The sequence below is a fragment of the Pholcus phalangioides genome, unplaced genomic scaffold (assembly GCF_987345545.1).
Source record: "Pholcus phalangioides strain wild (caught in Gottingen) unplaced genomic scaffold, Ppha-v1.0 ptg000017l_1, whole genome shotgun sequence".
Classification (NCBI taxonomy): domain Eukaryota; kingdom Metazoa; phylum Arthropoda; class Arachnida; order Araneae; family Pholcidae; genus Pholcus; species Pholcus phalangioides.
Window position 1 is genome coordinate 652,015 of NW_028301610.1, and position 22,792 is coordinate 674,806.

The 22,792-nt window shown below is 33.9% G+C and overlaps 1 protein-coding gene and 1 pseudogene across 3 annotated transcripts in view; both read right to left on the reverse strand.

The window, feature by feature from the left end:
• Positions 1-3,014: 3,014 nt before the first annotated feature.
• Positions 3,015-22,792, reverse strand: part of LOC149072090 (solute carrier family 25 member 44) — a 90,188-nt gene continuing 70,410 nt past the window's right edge. For all 3 annotated transcript variants that reach the window (XM_089246095.1, XM_089246093.1, XM_089246094.1), the window contains exon 4: positions 3,015-11,937. In XM_089246095.1, coding sequence (XP_089102221.1) covers positions 11,746-11,937 — 192 coding nt within the window. In that variant the 3' untranslated portion in view covers positions 3,015-11,745. The remainder of the gene's footprint in view (positions 11,938-22,792) is intronic.
• Positions 12,315-19,988, reverse strand: LOC149072091 (uncharacterized; annotated as a pseudogene).

The window sequence follows — 22,792 nt, forward strand, 5'->3', positions numbered from 1 at the left end:
TATTAAAAGCAGCAAATAATTCTTATATTCACTGTTTGATCATCTACAATTCTATATCCCAAATTGGCTGTACTGAATGAACTGTTCAAATATAATTCGCAAAAAAATATATCACGATTTGAAGTGTTTCAATCCAGACTATCACTGCTAAACCATGTTTTGAAAATGCAGAGTTTTGAAGTAAATGTTCAAGAAAAAGTGGTAGAAATACATTGATTTTGTCAAGCAAAGTTATTGTATCTATGTTAAGCACTCAAAAAGTACCAAAAATTGATAATATCAGCACAACATATTCAACACTTATTAGTCGTCATCTGTTAAACATCAAGAATATTTTCATAACAGCTGCATGAATGACAACACAATCCCATTATTTTTTTTATTGACCCATATACAAATATACATAAAAAAGTCTTTTCGACCTCAAATTAACTGCACGTGGAAGGAGCTACAGATATGCAACTTAGATAACATAGGAATAAAGTGACAAGAGCGAACAATTTTTTAATTTAGAAAATAAAAATTCTAAAAAATACTTCCTTTTGGTTCAATTTTAAAGAGAATGAGTGAAATGCTTCACTACACAAATGACTAATTTTAAACACAAAATCAGGAACAGCTTAATGGCAATAAATTTTGACGAAGGTTTTAACAACTGGATGTTGTGAAGATATATTTTGGAAAGAGAGAAAATTCAACTGCCCCTGCAGGGAATCGAACCCACCTCCTTTCACTTTCCGGGTGAACGCACTAGACTACAGAGGCACAGAATCTCTCAATCTTTCCTTGGAGCTCGTGTACACTGAAAGGGACCGTACATGGACGGCCGGACCAGACTCAGGCCAAGCTCACAACTGCTGACGCTGCCACCAGATGGCGACTTACACAAGGATGACGTCACTCTCCGCTATCATACGAAGGTTGGCTATCAACAACTGGATGTTGCGAAGATATATTTTGGAAAGAGAGAAAATTCAACAAGCAATTTTGAGCAAGCAAAATTTTTGTCAAGATTGTTATAAATCGCTGAACAAAAAAGTGGACAAAAAAGTACACGAATGTAGGGGTGGAAAATGAAAATTCGATTTTTGTAGCAGCATTTATCAGTTTTGTAGCACTTTAAAATTTTGGTCGTAAATAAAATTCACAGTTTTTATATATATATATGCAGTATATAGCGCGTACACTGGATTACTTTTTACTTCAAAAAAAGACATCTCAGCTCAGAAGAATTGGGTGCTCTCCCCTCCAAGGCACAAATTAGATAAAACTTTCCCCTAGAAAAAATTATTTTTTTTCTTAATTTTTATATGATAAAAAATTCTGAGACACTACTTTTGATACTTATATTTTTACATTCACTATAAAATAATCAACAAATGAGAGGCTAACATATGCAATTTTGGATTTCAAAAACAATTACAATAACAAAGGGAGTGTTAGTGTTTTTAGATTAAGCTTGGAGACTTGGTAATCGCTGATTTAAAAAAAATTGCCAGAAGATTTAAAACACTCATTAGAAAAGTAATAATTTTTCTTGTTCTTACTGCTGATGCAAGTCTAAGTTGTGCTTTTGTTCTCTTCATTTCCAAGCATTTTTGAACGTTTAATCTTTCTTCTTTTACCAAAATTTACCCATTTCATATTTAGCAGCAGTGTTTTTCTGATGCTAATTTCTAATTTGGCATGTGTTTCTTTTTCAGTTCACTCTTGACCATTACCTGGGTTTGATTCAATATACTTTGAGATGACTTCTTTTGCTGGGCCATTCTTAGAATATTCATTAGAAATTTTAAGAAATTTAATATGATTAAAAACTAAAATTAAATTATTTTTAACAATATTATTTTAAATTATTAAATTGAATAAATTATTAAATTGAATAAATTATTTAAATTAAATAAATTATTTAAATTAAATGAATTGAATAAGTTACTTAAATTATCAACTTAAATAAATTATTAAAATTATTTTATGTTGAAGGAGAGGAAATCTTCCCCCCCCCCAGCGTCAATGGACTGATCTATGTCAATGCCTACTGATCTATATATATATATATATATATATATATAGGTATATATAGATATAGGTATATATATATATATATATATATACTGATCTATACATATCAATATATGAATTGACATGCATCATCATCGTGCCACGCCCTCCAAATTTTTAAGTCCATCTCCACCTATGACTGAACTGGGAAGGGTGACGAGTTTACTCTTTCTGTTAAAAATTCCGGGGGTAACAAAATAAATATTGCCCTTGGACGAGGAAGAAAATAAACCAGTTGTGAAATTGTTGTTTAGTTTTTCAAATTTGTAAACATATATATATTTTTTTTTTTACACACCACAACATACACACACAGAAACAAACAAAAAAAAACATTTACTCCATCACTCAAGGCCAGTATAAATTTTGATGAGACTCTTCCCCCGTAATTTTTAACAGAAAAAGACTCAGCAGCCTCCCCCATTAAATTTTTAATGAACATAGTAAGTGCCAATGCGGCAATTTTTTTTGTGCCAAGGAATCTCTATTTCGCAGTGGCCAATTCAATATGGCTGCCAAAGGGCACATACAATTACAAAAAATATATTATATGAATCACCCTAATATGCAGCAATGTGCGAAAATCAATAGAAATATGGAGGATAAAATTAAGATAAAATTAACAGAAAAACTGAATCAACGAGGATTGATAAAGCGTTTGCTGATGCTGCTGTCAGGGTTGCCAATTTCAGAGCAAAAAAAAAAATCATGTTAGTGCTTGCTCCTCCCGTAATTTTGAACAAACAAAAAAAGGGAATTTGCCGCCGTCCAGGAACCAAATTTACCAAGGCCATAATACATTTTTTTTCTGGACGGAGAATGTAATTTTACTGCCCCCTTGACTGTGAAATTCAATAATTTTACAAAAGAATTTATTACCTTTTATTAAATATGCCATACTATCAAAACTTTTATCTGGGGCACTGTCTCTCCCCCCCCCCCCCCCGCTTTGGATATGATCACGATATCACGATATGTAGTGACTAGGGTCACAACTATGAATGAAAATTTACTGCCTCCTGTTGTGATCCATGCAGGGTTCGCGCTGCCGATCGCCATTGCGCCAAATCGCGACAAATATTTCATTTGGCGAATAAGTCAAAGGTCGAGTTCGCCAAATCGCGAGTGTCCATTCGGCCTCTTGATGGTCAAATCGGCCATTTGACGCATGTGCTAAAGTTCGGAAGTGAAATTTTTGTTGGCCGCGAACAATGTTAAGCTATTTTCGGTACGGTTTCAGAGCAGGGGGAGGGTTGTCAGGGACGATGAACCTCATCTAGAAGCGTCAATAGTTGAACGCACCCCCCAAGAGACTGTATGCAAAAAACAACTTGTTTGAACCCTTTACTCGATGATAATCTTTCCCTCAGCAGAGATGCCGCCGCTTCCCGTGGGACGCGTACTTCCAGAGTTTTAAGGGAAAAAAAATACGGAGGGGTGAAAAAACCCGTGTACCAATTTATTTCATTTTTCCTCACCGACTATACATTTACAATTACATTTGTTTTAAATTAATTACACATGTTAATTCCTCAGTGTCGATGGGTTTCTTTGCAGCTCTTTTCTGTACCAATAGAATATTTAGCAATGAATGTAAAAAAAAAACCCTAGTTTTATACTATTAAATTAAACTTTTTTGTTAGTAAGGGAAAGTGCCCAAATACCGCCCCTCCAAGCAAAATTGTTGACTCTGAAAATTTAGAGTTAAAATAATTTGAGAACTGATTTAAGTAACTCAACTCCATACCTAATCGTGCTTCAAGTGTGATTGTACGGAATGAATTTTTCCTAACCAAAAAAATAAAAACAATTTTGGGTTTTCATCAAAGGTATCCTAATTCCTTCCCCCCTCCCCCGTTATTATGTACACATTTATTTTAGTTGCTTATATTTATTAGCTATATTATGTATAATAATTAGTTAATATATACTTTATATATATAAATTAGTTGTACTTATATTGCTTATATTTATATAATTAGCTTTTCTTCATAATAAGACATAGAAATGCTGACAAGTGATCATACATCAATCAAAATGAATCTAAATCAGGAAAAGAGAGTTCCCTCTGAAACATGATGAGTTTCCCTCTGATACTCAGAGGGGACGAATTCAGCTATAGCAAAAATTGTGACTGTTCCTGACTAAACGACTACAGCTACACGACTGTATTCGTACGCAATATTCAATTAGCGATCTATAAATATCAATCACTAATTTATGAAAAAAAAACCTTTCCGTAAGGCATAAATATAACTGTTTAAATTTGATTTTGCACTGTAACAACTTATAACAAAAACCATTTTTGAAAAATTAAAGCGTGAATGAAGAGAGCAAAGCAACTGCATCACTGCAAGTAGTCAACTGAATGGGTTTGAACAGCTTTCTGGCACTTTCACAAGATAGCAGCTCTATACATGCAAATTAGATGGGGACGAATCTGCAGCAGGGAATGGATTTCGGGCACTCTCCTCCAAATCTTTGGATTGAACTTGCTTTTAGAAATCAATTATTCGTTTGAATCACAGGGGAGCCCTGTAAATTATGGGGGGGGGGGCAAATTTATTTTTTTTCGAGAGGAACCCACTTTCACTCACAAAGGACCCAGACTTTGCCAATAGTGAAAGTGTCATGGGACCTGTGTCATGGGACTCAGGTGAATTAGAGTGGAGTGGCATCTCTGCCTTAGTATCATGAATCTCATTAAAACACAGTTGCGGAACAGAATAAATGTAAAAAAATATAAATAACAGTATTTCTGTTCCTGTTAATGGTCCCAGCAGGCAACAATTGAATTTCGAAAATGCTTTTGAATTGTGGACAGCAAAAATTATCTCTAAAATTCTGGAGAACTAAAATATTTTTTTGCACTGTAAAAATTTACATTTTATATTGAACAATTTTTATTTATACATGATTTGCATTTTGATTTATATTTTCATCTTGAACTTGATATAAGTTGTTTTTTAATCTGCATTTTATGGCGCATCAATTTGGCTAAGGTTCTCTCTCATTTGGATACAACTTTTTTCATCTGATTAGCCAAATTGCTACAATTGATAAAAAGTCAGGGTGCACCCTGGATCCATGACATGCGGACTATATTCCGTATGTAAATCATATATGTTATTGCGCATGTCTCGATCACCTTGTATAAATACGAAAAGCTATTGATGTGTGGACACATTCCATCGGCTGGGCAGATTAGTCTATAGTATGTAGTTTTAACTTAACAATTGTTGTGTTGAATTAAATCCTTTGTTACTTGCAAGTTTTATTTCGTTCATAACGATTCCATTCAAATCTTAAAATCTCCCAGGGCCAGTATCCATTTTTTTTTTAACAGAAAAAGAGTAAACTCCGCACCCTTCCTCATCTAGCGCCTGGGGAACCAGACCTCCTGTTCTCGCCTAGTGCAGCCATGGCTGTGACTACTGCGAGACAAAACGTTTCAATAACTTATGGGGTCAAAAAGGGGAAAAAAATTGTAATTACGATTTTTTACACAACACAAAGAATGCAGTGTAAGATGTCGATTTTGAGTCAACAATCTGCATCATGAAGATGCTGTAAATCAGTGATTCCCAAAGTGGGCATTAATGCCCCCTGGGGGCGATAGAATGTTCCACGGGGGTGGTAGAAGCTACGGGTATAACATAGGATCCTATAGGTTAAATTGCGTTGGGGGTGATGGGAGTAAAAAATTTCTGAAGAATGAGGCGATAGGACAAAAAAAGTTTTGAAACTATGCTTTAAATGATGTTTTATGGCAGATAAAGGTCGGCTGAGGCCCTAGGCTCAGAAAAAATATTAGGCCAAGGTGTGCGCTTGGTGCACCCGCTGTTAAATCTGCCTCTATTTATGGCTCAAATACGCAGTAACTAAGTTCCTATCAGCCTGATGACCAATTTTCATCCGATTTTAAAACCATTGTGTTAAAACTAAACATTGAATTGCAAGATTCTACGATCTTTTCACAAATAGTTCTCCTTTTGATCACGTTTGGGGCTATGGTTCCTTGTTGAGATTCAAATCCAGTTAGAAAATATAGCAAAAATTCTTAGATACATAGTAATTTTCAATCACATGATTTTTTTCAAAATAATTTTTTTTTATTGTGGGAAATAAATTCACAATAAGAACGCATTTCTTTAACCTTGGCCAGCAACAAGAAACCTTCTACACTGGAGATTTTAAATCGCCATTTCAAAAAAAAAAGAAAAAAGTAATGATGAAAAAAATCAACAAAAGTAAGGATAGAACAAACAACAAATGCAACTTAAGTGATGCTCCAAGAAAGTAATTTAGCCCTTAGGACCTTCTGAAAATAAAATAAAGGATGCATTTTAAAATAAGATGAAAATGAAAGATTACTTGAAAATTAAAGACTGTTACTTAGGAATAGTATGTACCTAAAAGGAACATACATAGTGGAAAAATGATTTTAAAAAAAAACTCAGAATGCATTCAGGAGTCCTTTATAAACTTAAATAAATAATTGATAGTAACTTCTTAAAAGATATTTTCTATGTATAGGTTTGTTCAAATATAAATTACGGAATATGTGTCTGGGGAGGAGCATATCATGAAAATATATGCAATTTAGACAATCTTTACAATAAATTAAGAAATTTAATAAATGTTCCAATAGATAACAAAAAAATACAGTGCCACATATTGACACCGAAAGAGAACTACATGTACAGAATTTTTAAATTTGTCATCAGAAATGAAGAAGGGTTAGTAAAAAATTAAAATAGAACTTCAAATAGATATAGAAATATTTATCAAGTGCCTAAAAGTAATAAAACATTATTTCAAAAAGTTTTAGTTACATCGCTCAAAAAATAATGAACTTCATTACATTTCTTTTACACTAATGATCACATAAATAGTAAGAAATACAGAATATAATATTTTTAATATGATCAAAAACACAGATATAAATGCAGTGATTTGAAACAGTTATTGTCCAATGCGTATTGAAAACAAATATAGTAAAGTACATCTAATACCCCCCTCCCCCCCATAAAAGAGCTGTTGCTGAGGAGAAAAAAAATCAATAAAAATCATATATAGGCTTGCTGGAATGATCTTACCATTCCTTGGGACTACATAGTGCATGTAATATATGTGTGTATCTTTGTGTCGTTGTCTTTGCGTAATTTATGTTTGTATTTGTATATTGCATTACATTTTGTATTTGTATATTGCATTACATTTTGTATTTGTATATTGCATTACATTTTGTATTTGTATATTGCATTACATTTTGTATTTGTATATTGCATTACATTTTGTATTTGTATATTGCATTACATTTTGTATTTGTATATTACATTACATTTTGTATTTGTATCTTGTACTTTGTTGTTTGTTTTAATTTTAAAAAGAAGAGCGAGCATGTGGGAAAATAAGAAGGAATGGCAGTAGAGGGGAAAAAATTCTTTGTTGTAGTTTGCCTTTCATGCTAGTTCATTCCAGACTGGCTTTCCCATAAAATGACAACTCTTTAACCAAGTACCTTGAAATTATGTTATGCTGACGTCACATGGTATGCTCCCAGGAAGAGGACTAACGATAGTAGTTCAATGAAGAGAGGGAGAAAATAAGCGACTTGAACCGGTAAAGCACCTCCTCAGTAAAGGTAAAGTTCCTCCTTACAGAAAAGAGAAATCCAGACAGCAGAAAAGCGCAAGACCAAGGTCACGGTTTTTTGCTGGAAAAAGTGACCTGCGCCTCAAAATACATAATAAAAGTGACCAGTTTCTGAAAAGTGACTTTTAGTGGAAAAGGTGACCCATGCCGAGCCTTGTATATTGTAATTTACTGCCATTGAGTTGGGTTGAAAATGAAGGGGCCATCTATTGGTGGTTGACTCAAGCTCATTAGGGAAAACATCTTACCTATATCCTTCCCTAGGTTTGAACCTGGGATCGTGCTGGCAACCTTCATGGTGGTAGATGAAGATCTTACCACCACACCACTCAGGTGCAGAAAAGTGATGCCAACAGCATGCGGTGTTCCCAGGTGGTTACCCTCCCAAGTAAACAAAATTAACAAGAGTGAAATTATAGGGATTTTCCCCCTTTACAAAAATGTAACATTGTGCAAACAATCGCAAATTAACGCCAAGTCACCAACACCAACCAATAGGTAAAATTACCTATCATTACTACTTTTTAATCAATCACACACAATAAAAAAAATCCCCATCAGGTCCAAAATGGGCCATATGGTCAAAGCATTTACAAGTCCTCTCACCAAATTCGGATGTCAAAAGGCCAAATTGACGTTGGCTGGTTCGTGAACTTTATCCCCGCACAATGAAGAAGTATTTTTTGTAATTTGATGCAATGACGAAAATTTATATCATGCTTGCGATGTCATTTCGTTGATTATAAATAGAAGAACTGTCTTTTTTCTGGGTTTTTGATAGATTTGTTATGTCTACTTCACTGGAGATAAGAGAACATTTACAGTCCAGGATCTCCCTTTTAACAGTAAAAAGGTGGATGCAGACTCTCCTATGACTGTATATGTACCATTCACTTGGTTCTCTTTCCCCGCTATATGAATTTCCTATGCATACAAAATTTTATATACGTATGTTTCTAAGAGTTATATGTATGACTGTTTTATTATGGTTTTTTTTTACTAAACCAGTTTATCAACTTGAATACAGCAAATACTGTATTCATACGCAATGAGTATCATTGAATTACATACTCTGTTATAAGTCTCTTCATAATCAAATCGCTGGTTTTTCGGCTAAGATAAAATTGTGTTTGTATTTCCTGTGTGACTGACAGTATTCTGATATTTCAACCTGCACTAATAATTGGGTGGCAGTAAGAGGTTTTCCAAATAAACTAGTATACTTGAGGAGACTGCTCACACTGTTCTATTCTATGCTTAAAATCTTAACATTTAAAAATTATTGACACATTTAAGTCTTCGATATGGCGCAGATGAAAAAGTACTTAAGTATCTTTTTTTTTTGCTGATTATGCATGAAAATTCACCAACTTTACAACTTATTTTGATATATATATATATAGTGACTTTCAATAAAAAATCACTCAAGAGAAGTAACATTAATAAAAATCATAAAAAAATTGACTGAAATTGACTCATTATTGTAAAAAGTTTCCATTTAATATGAAGAATCACAGAGAGAAAGAATAAAGTATAAAATTTCAATAATTGCATATACAGTGAAACCTCGCTACTGATGATACTCAATATAATGATAAATCTCTCTACATTAATATTTTCCCTAAACTTGAATGGTATTGCTTTCACAGTAGAGCCTCGATAATCTGAGGTGGATGGGACCGAGGCTACCCTAGATTATTGAAAAACCCGAATTATCTGAAAAACAATACTACTTTAAATGTTGATTTTATTTAAAGTAGTAGTAGTTTTTTAAGGAGAAAAAAAGACAAGCAGTACTAGCATACTTCATGCATTTTTATACTTGAATAATATATAGATGGTATACTATGTGTTCTAAAAAATGAAGAATGTGAAAAGGCATGAAGATGAGAGTGTGATTGAGAAGAGTTGGGGATGTGATCGATGGTGAATGATGCTGAGACACTGATAGCGTTAAACTTTTAGTTCAACTTCCCTTATTGCTAGATTTTACAAAAACAATTAGGGGACAATGCAATTGTTCACCATTATGAAGAAAACGGTCAAGCTTGTCCCCCTTTCTCTGTGACCACCACCATAGCCCAAAAGTAAAAATGGTCTATGTCTATTCAAGTGGGTCTAATATTTTATTACACCAATTATACTCATCATAGGGCTGGGAGCTGCCCAGTCCGTTTCAAACTGATATTGCTGTACAATACATACATACTCATAGTACTCCTGGAAAAAAATAAAGAAGTTAGGTTCTTGGAGGAAAAAAAACAGAAAAAAGGGTCTCAAGAAGGAAATTCAAAAAACTTTTGTGCCTCTGATTATCCGGAAACTCAAACTTTCGGGATCAGATTATCGAGGCTCTACTGTATTCTAATTGCTTTAGTCTAATATTTAACTCCCTTTCAACAATATAGTCTCTATAACATATATTTTGGGGGAAAATTTTTGAAAACAACTTTTTTTTGGTTAAAAAAATTACCTTTAATATATTTTTAAACCCCTCACCAGTATTTGTTCTGAGGGTGTTTAACCATTTAAACAGTTTCATTTTTTCGCCATATCGTGTCCAAAAATAAGCGCATTTTTGATAAACAATTTTGTATTCAAATTGATTACATAAATTCAAATCAGCAGTCAAAACTGTTACAAGTATTGTATTTATTAATTTTGTAATTTTTAATTACAGCAAAAAAATGACATTTTTACTTAAAGTTGGCTTTTTTCCAAACAACTAGCTGAACTGAAAAGAACACTTTACAGAAATGAATGTCAGAAAAGAACATGCATTTGTTTAATACTTACATTTTTATTTCATTTCAAAACTCAGCTTTTGTATGGTAAATTTTAAAACAAGGAGATAAGCAGTCCTATATCACAATTGGGACAAAAATATCTGGTTTCTTTTCTTACCCATTTTCCACTATCATTTCTTTTCGAGCAACACACAAAGCACTGCCTCATCTGTCTCAGTTTATTTTCGGTGAAGTACAAAAAAGTGTCTCAGTTAATCGTAAGGGATTCGGAAAACTTCCTGTTCATCTTATTTTCTCATTCATTGTTCCATGAATTTTAATCAGGGTATCAACTAAGTCTAAAATTCAAATGAGAGTATTTTCCTCCGTGTTTTTGGTACAAAAGAAACATTTCACAGTGATGTATCAAAAAGGTGAAAGAATATTCTTTTGTAATAAAAAAGACAAAAAGCTGGGCAAAATCAGAGGATTGGCGTAGAAAAATATGCTGCCCGAGCAGCATACGGGCAAATCAGAAAATGACCCTTCCGCAGCGTCCAAATGGCGTTCTGGCAAACCTGTTAAGTGGTTAATAATATTGGTATTGTGCCATCACTGAAAGAGTTAATGAAGTTATCACACTATTGCGACTTTCTGTGGAGTATGGAAAATTACTATGCAATGAAATTCTTTCTTGCAGGGGTGAAAAACCCAACAGAATTTTATTAATCACCTAATTAATTATACTTTATTTCTGATTCAGAACAGCATATATTTAGTGGTGCATGGCGATAATGTTGCTTTTTTGATATAATTATAATTCCTCTACAATGATACTTTTTCCTGGTCTGTAGAATATTATAGTGAGATTTCACTGTAATTGTATATTGTTTAATGTGCAAAATAACATTTTCCTTCAAAATTCAACTATTTCATTTGTTCAAACTATTACTACAATATGCACAAACTATCCATCTGCCTGAAACGTGGGTGAATAGCTACGAAGTTGATGCAAAATAAAGCAATAACTCTACATGCAAAGAAATGGCAATCATAGAACTTCTTAGAACTAATTCACAATAATAAGTTTTTGTGATGTATCTTGTAAATTATATAGGCTGTAGTTTAAAAAAAAACTGCAAAGAATTCAAAATATCTAAATGTTTACACATTCCTTAATAGTATATATGAAAACAATCATAAACTTTAACTTTGAAACATAAAAGTCTCGATAAAAAAATATTTTCCTTCGCAATTTAAAAAATACACATGAATGTCTATGTATAGTCTCATGATAAAATCACCATCGAATTTTATCTTTGTACTGATCATATACACTCCATCGTTTAAGTGTTTCATACCCTAAAACTACAAGGAAAGATGAAAAAAATGCTTGAATTACTCTTGCAGAAAGTCCTTTTGTTGCAAAATTTATTCCTTCTTCCAAATAAACATGATTAAAAGCAGTTGAGAAAGAATTCATCCTGTGTACCTGAAAAATAGAAAAAAATTAAAATTAATTATATAGTGAAACCTGTCAAAAATGGACACTGTATACGAGGAAACCCATCTTGAACAGAATCAAAAGATAGTTCTATTGATGATTATTGCTTTGATAATGATTGTGCACCTTAACAAAATGGAAACCTGTCTAAAATAGGATATTTCAATCTCATGATGTTCCGTTTCATACACTATTATTTCTCGTCTTTTTTTCTTTTTCTATTTTCTTTTTCAAAGATCCTAATAGTTGAAGAGATAATAAATATATTTGAAAGAGAAAATAAGTGTTGGAAAATCCTGATGTAGGTTTAGCACACCATGGGTGCTATTTTCAAAGGAAGAAAAGTAGTTAATTAAAATTCAATCTTACAATCTTGCTCCAAAGCAGAATATGCTGAAATCTGTGATGTTCATCACAGAATAATCAGTGCTACTGTAGAACAATCTGGAATTTTAAGAAAAATGTAAAAAACACTATTATGGGAATTTTTATTGCAGAACAATACAAAACATTCTGCTTTGGGGCAATTTTGTTAACCTGGGGTCCCTATCAAAAATAGCTTGATAGTTCTCAACAGATTTCTTACTCTGCAGACAGAATAATAGCACTCCTGATCAAGTCAAACATTTGTGTATGTTTTAGTGAGGTACAGTGGTGGAAGAAATGTTAATGCCAGGTGAAAACAATAATTAAAAAATTAAAACTGTTTCAGATAGAACAAGGTCCGGCCCTTGCTTTAAAAAATATGGATTGACTTTTTGTGAAACTGAGAAAAATATTATGTCTATGATTAACTCGATGATTTCTTGAACAGATGTTATTCTGAGTATGACAGCAAAGAGAGACAGTTTTCTTTAACAGATCAATAGAAGAGGATCATGATAAACCCAAAAGAGAACAAATAAAGCGGTCTTCAGAAAAACTTGTGAACAGTTTGGAACTCTCTCTTCTCTCTACCAGTAGAAATTTCTGCAATATAATATTAAGGCCTGTGATACACATGCTACTAAGCAGCATGAAAGCATGCCACTTTTGAGCATATGGAGCCAATGAGATTATTGGAAGCATTTGCATGACTTACCGGTAATCTCATTGGTTTCATATGCTCAAAAGTAGAATGCTTTCATGCTACTTAGTAGCATGTGTGTATCACGGGCCCAAGACATCTGCATATGGTGCATTCAGAACCAAAGGACAACCTCAACAACCCTTATTCACAAAAGTCTCTCTCTCTCCCGATTCCATTCAAAACAGATGTCTATCTGAGACAGGTTACATTGCAATCTGATTTTTATATGGCTCATAAAACTTATACTGGGCAAAATATGGCCTGCAAGATGTAAAGTTTATACACCAATGATAAGGGATAATAAAATAAAGTACTTGTACAATAGAAATGTCTTTATTACACAGTGAAACCTGCCTTTAACAGAACCTGTATTCATCAGAATTCTATCTTCAATGGAAAAAATTTTGGTTCTGTGATTTCAATCCAAAATACACATACAATACCTGGATTAAATAGAACCTGCATAATGCGGAAACAAAGGAAAATTATACATTCTTAACAAAAAATTTCACACAACCAATACACCAAGGAATCATATAAAATGTTCAAGTGCTCTACAGAAATTTTTTATGCAATCTCTCTCTGCTTGCCAATGTGAGTTCTACACCATCCACCCCTACAAGAGCAAAAACTGTTTCTGTACTTGATGCTGTGATTTTGGCAAACCATATGTAATGAAGCAGTTACTTCCTAGAGCTGTAACAAAATGCTTTGGAAAAGCAGGCTTTCTGCAAGAGAAATTAGTTCAAGAGTTGGATTTCCAAATGATGCACAAGACTTACAAAATTGCATTTAACCTGCTTTCTGTGATAGTAGTGCTGAGGATTACATAAATTGATACTGACAACGAGAGTGCCAATATCTGTCTTGACACTCTCATTGACAATTTCAGAGAAAGTCAAAAAGAAGAGGATAAAGATGAGACAAATATCATTTGGGAAGAGGAACATGTAGGGCAGTATTTTTTTAACTTTTTCATCCTGCAGCACACATTTAAAAATAGTGTTTTAAATAAAAATTACACTTTTATTTATTTAATTAATAATAATTAAATAAAATTATTATCATTAATTATTAGTCAAAAACCAATTTATTGCTATTTATAATAAAAAAGTAATTGAAATTTTTGAAACAAAACTTACATATATGAGCATGCCAAATTTATAGAATATTTTCTTTTCTGGACAAGGGCACTCTTAAGGGTGGATTCACATCTACAGACACTCACAGTGTTATGTCAGACACGGCAAACATTCTTCAACATAAAAATGTCTGTCTGTGCCTGTGCAGCCAGAATGTGATAGATATGTTCATTGGTTTTATGTTAAAGAATGTTTGCCGTGTCTGACACAACATGGTGAGTGTCTGTAAATGTGAATCCACCCTAAAGCTACTTTGAGAGATTCTAACTATGGTCATGTTTTATTTTCAAAGCATTGTTCATGACATGAAAAATAGTTCCACACAAATGTGATGTTAAGAACAGAATTACTGTTGTTGTTTTTTTCAAAATGCACCATTGGTTGATTCCCAAATTTAAATCCATTATGTGCCAGATTGAATCAAAATATAATATCAATTTTCTAATGGTCTGTCATTTCTAATCCTGTCATTTCTCTCACAATTAATTTTTCCCCTTCTTCTTTTCTGTAATATTTTATTTTGCTGACACTTTAACATGTAAAACCAGCAGTTCTCAAAATTTTTGACTCCAGGAGCCCTTTCTAAGGAAAAAATGCTATGGCAAGCTTCGTCATTTTTGTTCACATTGATTTGTATGACGCCAGGTTTGAATTTGTCTGACTAAGTGTGTGTGTCTGACTTCGTGTGTGTTGCACCATGCAAATAAACGTGAACAACAATGACTAAGCTTATTGGTCATTGTTAGGACCAACTTAAATGTGGAAAAACCAGTTTACTTGCATTTAACGCTGTTTCTTCCTAATTTTCCTCAGTTTTTGTGAATTTGAATATCTTAGCGAATATTGCCTTTAGAAACTTGGAATTTTTTCTGTTGGCATCAGGAGAGACAGGGCAACAACTTTCTACTTGGATTTTTGAGCACACCGGGACTGTATAAATAAGTTAATTCCTTCATTTTCTTATGTGCACGACCCCTAAAATAAATTTTCAGATTTTAAATAACTGCACGTCATTCCGAAACTTTTTGTAATTGAAAGTATGTTTGTAAAGTCAACGATTACAGAGATATCCGCTGTGCAAACAATTTGGGACAGCCTGTATATAAATATTTGGTATAATTATAGAGTAAATATACGTCGCCATCTGATGGCCTATGTCATTCATGAGCTATTAGTTGATTGCTGTCGCCATCCATGTACAACAACCATGAGCCTTTCAACATATATTTATTTATTTAGTATACAAACCTGTGAAAGGCCAAAGGGTTCTGACTTCACTAGGTACATAACACAAACGATCAATGAAAATGGAAAGAAAAAAGCAGGGATATCAGTAAAAATGCTAAATTAATCACACACAAACATATGTAGAGGGTAAAATGTTATAAAAGATGACAATAATAAATGTGTTTAAAAAATCCCGACTACATAACAAAAATACATGTATATGCAAATAAAATTCAATATATGATGAAATTTTATATATATATATATATACACACATATATATATATAACTGCATGTAATTTCAAATTAAAATAATATTCTGATTTGAAATATAGCCAGGGTTGTTTGGTTTAAACCAAGTGGTTTTTTTAAATAAATGTGGCCTAACTATCATTTTTTCCTTGAAAAATATCGTATTGGTTCATTATTAGCCAAAAATTTTCATTTTTACCACATTTTATATTCTTGGGTTACATTTTGATGCAATATCTTTAAATGGCATAAGATCTTATAAGTGTTTTTTTTTTCAAAAAGTCTCGTAAAAGTGGCCTGAATATATATATATATTTCATATGAAGTATCTTAGTTATTTAAAGTGATAAATGCTTACACACACACACACACACGGTTTTATAATCCAATAAAGACACCAACTGTCCCTAAAGAACAAAGACTAGTGTACTAGTTACATTACCTCACATACATTTTCATTCCCATAAGAAGTAGCACATCTCCTATATATCTTCCAGTCTTAACATTCAATAGTTGTTTTTTATATACTTTCACTGTTAGGCCCAGTTAATCAGGGTTCTACTGTATAGTAGTAGTAACAGATTCATGAAAAATAATCAGCTATATACAGGGTGATTATAATTGAAGTTTTGATTCCAAACTATACAATAAGCACTGGTCAGAATGACTTGAAAATTTGCATGGATGCTCCTGAAGCAATGGAAGTTTCTTTCACAAAAGAAAAAAGTGCAAAATGTGCAAGTAGATGATGCTGTACTTGGCCAGCAGTATCTTCTATTTCGTGCAACCACATCATTTCGCACTTCCACAGCATCAGTGCGTGGATAGAACAACTATCAAGATGCACATTGCAATACCAGCAGATCAGCTGCTGAAAACCCATTTTGACAATAACCGGATGCAACTTAACCCTTGCAATTTCTGGCTGTGGGAGGTACCTCAAAATGTCATAAACAATGGTCAGATTGCAAACTTTGGTGAATTGCAATCTCCAGCACATCCCCTATATGTTAGAAGTTCCTCAGGAATATTAATGTGGGGCGCGTTTGATTTAATAAAGCTGAATTGCAAGCACAGGGGGTGCAAGTGCCACACGTCCATTTCGGAGAAGCAAACATCCATTTTTGGAGCAGAAATTCCAAAAATGGAGCAGGACAAAAATCGGCAATATAAGGTGTAATTTTTCCCTGAAACGTTAGCATTTTTAAAAAAATGTTTAAATGAATAATCTTAAACAAGTTCCTTTACAAATTGAAGTCCATTTGAAATTTTTCTGAACTATCTATCACTGATAAAGAATACATTACTGAAATCACAATATCAAACATTTATTTTTTCAAAATATACACATGCATGCTGAAAGCCAAACCAAACTCTTATTCACTTTACTAGCTAAAAAATAGAGTATAATACAGGTTCCACAAAAAAATTGCTTAAAATTTGAAGAAATGATTGAAATGAAAAAAAAACAAAAACAATAAAAGATAAATATAAATACGTTATGTATGTATATGCCGATTTCCCCCACCCCCATTTCAGGACCACCAAAACCTCAATGAATTGAAAATTTCTCATGATTCTCCAAACTATACATAGTATAGCATGTTCTTTTCCATCTCAAACTGCACTGTCATTGCTGTCGTCATCAGTTACATCCATGGGGATACTGATATAACAGTTTTTAAAGGATTTGATGATGATTTCGGTGGAAACAGTTCTACACCTCATGAACTTACTGGCATACTAGGCCAATGAGCAATTTCTTTAAGGCACCACTTTTTGTTTCTTTATATTTGAAACTGATCCATTTAGTTCTTAAATAATCTTTAAAAAGCTTGTTGATGCCAACATCTAAAGGTTGTAAAATTGACTTTAGTCCATCAGATATCAAAGCCAACGACTGTTGGTTCTGTGGAGTCTGAACATAGCTAGAAAAATCACTCCACTGATGAGTAACTCATCTATATCTATGAAAATTGCTCAACTGATTATAGACACCACCTTATGTAATCCAATGACATCACGGATCTTCAAATTAACTTGAGGCCATGTATGCTGCACGATTTAGTAAAGTATGGGTCGATATTCTCTTCTAAAAAATCTGACCCATGTGCAAGCCACCACCCCCCCCCCCCCAAAATTAAGGAAAAAATGTTTCATTAAAAAAAACTTGGCTTATACATGTGTATACGATACTCAAACAATTTCTAAAAAAAATGATTAACAATCTTTTTTTTTCTATTTTCTCTGCCTGAAGCCTGTTAAAATATTTTCTATGCGAATCGCGAGTTGCTTTCACAAGTCCAACATCAATAACAACTTCTTTCACATTTTCATAATTTTGAACATAAGATTTTATCTGTCTTATTCCATTGATGCTTTGGATGGACAGACTTGTTCTCTGTTCAAGCAGACTTTTGTTCACACTGAACCCTCTTTCACACTCTGCGTTACCATGAGCTAGGGATAAGAGAGCCTTCACCAAAACTGGCAAAATTTTGAACTTATGGCTGCCATCAAGATGACAAAGTTCAAATATATCGGCCCAATATCTGTCTATTCTTTGAACGGGTGTCGCTCCTTGCAATTCTTCGCATTGCAAGGCAATCCATTCATCACACAGAGTTGATAATTGTGTGGGGGATACAATGTTGGGTAACTTTCCAGCAATAATTTTAATAGCAGAGAGAGAAGAATTCTCTGTACGGAAGAGAGGATGCAAACATTTCATCCTCTCCAAAACCATGTTTTCAAAAGGTAATGCGTTCAAGAGATACTTCACAGAAGCTATATAAAAGGAGCGAGCTCCCAAGATAAACCTTTTCCTCTGACTGTCGTTGAGCATAGATAGTTCTATTTCCGTGTCTCCCCCAACAATCATATCTTTTCTCCAATTTTCACTTTTCTCAATCTCCACTTTTTTTAGATCAGAATTTCTGACATGCTGAAAGCATTTCATATGCAGGAAACGTCCCATGAGTTTTCGAACAAGAAGTCCAAGCTCATCATATAACACATGTATCAGGGGTTCATCTTTCTGGAACAATGTCAAGAATCCAATGTATAAAACACATACATTTTTTAAAAACAGTGCTTTAGCCAGAACAGATTTGTCCGCAAGTGCCTCCTGTATTTTTTTTTAAGCGACAGGTATCGGATCGAGAACTCTTCCCTTTGACAAAAAACTGAACTAGTGCAGGAAACTGTTCAATGAATCTAGACAGACTCGTAGCCAACGTCAGCCATCGACTGTTTACATGTCGTACAAAAATATGCTCAGGAACATCAAGAGTGCTCTGCATTACTCTGAAATCACTACTTTCAACAGGAGATTGTTTAAAATAATAATAAATGTCAATGATAAGTGTTTCAATCTCTGCTCCAAAAGAATTTAATCCCCTTGAAAAAGCATTGTGTACTTTATGTAACGAGCATTCTCCAACATCAAGCAAATCAGGTTGACAAACTTTGATTTTATTTTTCAAGGACTTCATCACATTGGGACCATCGCTGTAGAAACTCAAAAGATTGGACATGGCTACACCAGAAAGTGCAGTTTCAATGCAGTTGTGTAAAATGTCTGCAGTAGCATGACCAATATGGAACGACTCCAAGTGTTTGACCACAACTTTCTTCAATGACTCACTATAATATTGAATGAGAATATCAAATTGTTGCACTCTTTTCTCTGATACAGGAGTCTCGTCCACTTGGATTGTGAAAAATGACCCAGTCTTATTAATTTCAGCTATCATGGCATCTTTGAAATATGGCCCAATGCCATCAGAAATTATGTACGACATCTTTGTCCTGGAACATGAGAAGTCTCTGGCAATTGCAGAATCTGGAAACATAGCGGGAAATATGTCAGTTGCTGTGTCAGCAAACGAATAGGGAATATTATGAGCTGCAAAGGCAATAACCATTTGGGCTTCTGCTGCAACAACTCGATCTCCATGGCTAGAATTTTTTTCCTGAAAATTCAATAACTGTTGTGTGCTGGTTTTTAATTTCCCATTCTTATTTCTGTTTGCCATCAAAACATGTTTTTTTCCCTGCGCATTCCTCTTGATGGCTGTTACTCCATGCTGTTTGACACTTATAGTTGTATTGCAGAGTGTGCAAAAGCCTTGTTCAGGTCTTGATCCTTTCCGGCACCACTCAGATATTCTGTCACCATTGACATCAAATTCAGCTAGCACCTCTGCATTGAACAGGGTCGACCTGGAGCCTGAAAAACACAAAAGCATAAAAGTAAAGAAATTTTTTTTTTCCATGTTTCAAACATGGCATACTCAAATAAGAACTGCTTCAACTTATTAAACTATGCTAGTGGGAAGTAAGCCTATATAAACACTTAAAATATTGACTGCAACACTTGTACTCTAAAAACATTTAAAATAAAATTTAGAAATTCAAACGTTACAACAATATTATCAATCATTAACACATCAGTTCATCAATAATTCACTTTATTTATCAAATGAATGAATAAATATTAATAGCTCAAAACATAGAACCATCTATAAACAGAGATATATGCCACTGTACTTTAATTTACCTTGAAAAATCTGGGTCGTTTTTGAGTGAAAAAGTGGGTCCCTCTCAAAGAAAATTAATCTTTATAAAAAATTTATATTTATAAAAAAAATATATGCTTCCCCCTTCCATAATTCACCAGAAAAATTATTTGGCCCAGGGCCCATAATGCTCTTAAGACAGCCCTGTGGGACCCAGGACAGCTCTACCCTTGTGGGGCCACAGCCCAGTTTATGGGCTTGAATCTTCATTAATTCCTTGTCCCCACAGCCCACAGAGGCTATTGCTCACAAAATTTTGCGAGACATTCATATTTAACAAAAAAGAAAAGAAAATGAGGCACAAAAGAACCGAAAAAAATTACTAAAAAACTTACTTTTAAACTTAGAAGACATGATCAGTCGCCGCGCATTCCGTGTACACAAATGACTGCAGAAACGCTGAACCACGTGTTGAATGAAACGTCGGTTACGATGCACATCGTAAGTGTAGCCTCCACTGATCCATCATGGAGGCTTCTTTCCACAACAATCAACAGCCCTGATAGTTCAGGGTTACTGGTAAGGAAGGGGGAAAAAAAGTTACGATCTCAGTCGTACGATGACTCCGGAAGTGCAACGAAGTTACGATTATTATGCGCAAGTGCGAATATTTCCGAAGTCTATTTTTTTTCCCCCACGTTCTTAAGAGCTACTGTCAAAACGACGATATCACAAACTGGAATTGGTGCAAATGCGCAGTGATTCCACGCCCTGGCGCACCATGTAGCAAGACAACCGTTTCGGCGCAATTGCCGCAGGTCTTGCACCCCTGCAAGCACATCCACATAATAACCATGGCATACTCTGATCTGTTGTTGAACAAGAATTTTTGTGCTTTCAACCTCATAGCCAGAACAGGGTGGTGAACAACATATTTAACATTTCTTAAGTAAGAGTTGTAGTTATTTGTTCAATTACTTCATTTTTTGTGATGTTTTCATGAATTATGAAATCATGCAATGCCATAATTAAGTTATCATTTTGCCATGGCTGGCTATTGTTTCCATTCTGTGAGCAAATTTCCCACACGTTGGATGATATCATTAATTTTACATTTTTAAGTATTTTTTCCCCTTTACCAAATAAAATTGCATTTTTTCAGGAATATTCATGTCAATTTTCAAGTCATTCTGACAATCATTTTTTTTTTACAGTGCTTTGAAATCAGAACCTCAGTTATAATCACCCTGTATATTGTAAATCATTGCTAATTAATCTGCATTATTCATGCTTCATTAAATACATTATATTCACCAATTTTTATTATAGTTTTTGCCAAATAGCTTCCTAATTAAGTATACTGAAAGTCATGGCCCCCACATCGTGGACAACCACAGTGTACAGTTCAGCAAAACACAGGTAATAGCTAATGTTGACCACTTCTTCCCACGAATCTACAGAGAGGCTATTGAAATATACAAGCACAAAAACAGCTATAATAGAAGAGAAGAAACTTTGAAATTGAGCAGATCCTGGACACCAGCTCTCAGAAGAACAAGAACCTTCCCCTTCAAGATCCAGCAACAGAATGACGACAACAGCCAATCAGATAACTCCACATCTCTCGGCCAATCAGGTTCTACCAGCATAACTGCTGCTTACAATACGCTGCCAGCCACAAAATCAACTGACCAATCGCAAAACAATAGTGTAGTTCAAGCCACTTATGTGCATAGATACAACCTGAGACTCCGGAAAACTTGACTTTGATCCAGTTTATCAATTCTCCTGATGATGCCAACCACTAGTGTTGAAGAAACGTTGAGAACTAACTCAAACGGACGACGGTCTTCGAACCCGAAAAAACAATTTTTATCAAATGATGGCCGCGAAAACCTTATCAACTTTTTGCTGATATTTGACAGACTCTGCCACGAAGCTGGACTGGAAGAGATCTCTGCAACAGGATAGGTCCAGTGGCAAAGTTCTGGCATTCATTCATTCATGCTGATATTTGAATTGTGATTGGTTAGAAAATTGACTTTGAAATTAGTTTTTCCTTTTGTCATGGATACCAGTTAAGATCATATTGTTAGCAATGTTTACTTTCAAGTCAAGGAAATCTGCTTGATTATTGTTGCAATTAGTTTTTTTAAGATTTAATGTGCTAGGATAGACTTGCTGGCTGATTTCGTGAAAATTGTTGCAGTTGAAGATTATTAAATCATCAATGTATCTGAAACCAGTATTAAGAGAAATTAAATTCTTGTTCTCAAAGTGATGCAAGAAAATATTTGCAAAAGCACTTGAAAAACAAGTCCCCATGGGAATACCTGTGGTTGGTTTATATAAACAAATACCATTAAATAGATAGTTCTCAAAAATACAAAATTTTGCAATATTCAACCATTCGCGTTTTTTGATTTTTAGGCATTGTTCATAGTTGTAGAGAAATTCACAGATGTTAAGAATCTCGTTATGTGGAATGCTAGTGAAAAGATTTTCAAAATCAGATGTCTCAATGGATTTAATTTTATCTGTTTTGAGAAATTCCAAAACTTTGACATTATTGTTGATGATAATGCCGGATTTGCTGTTGTCAATTTCTTTAAGAATATTATGAAGCAATTTGA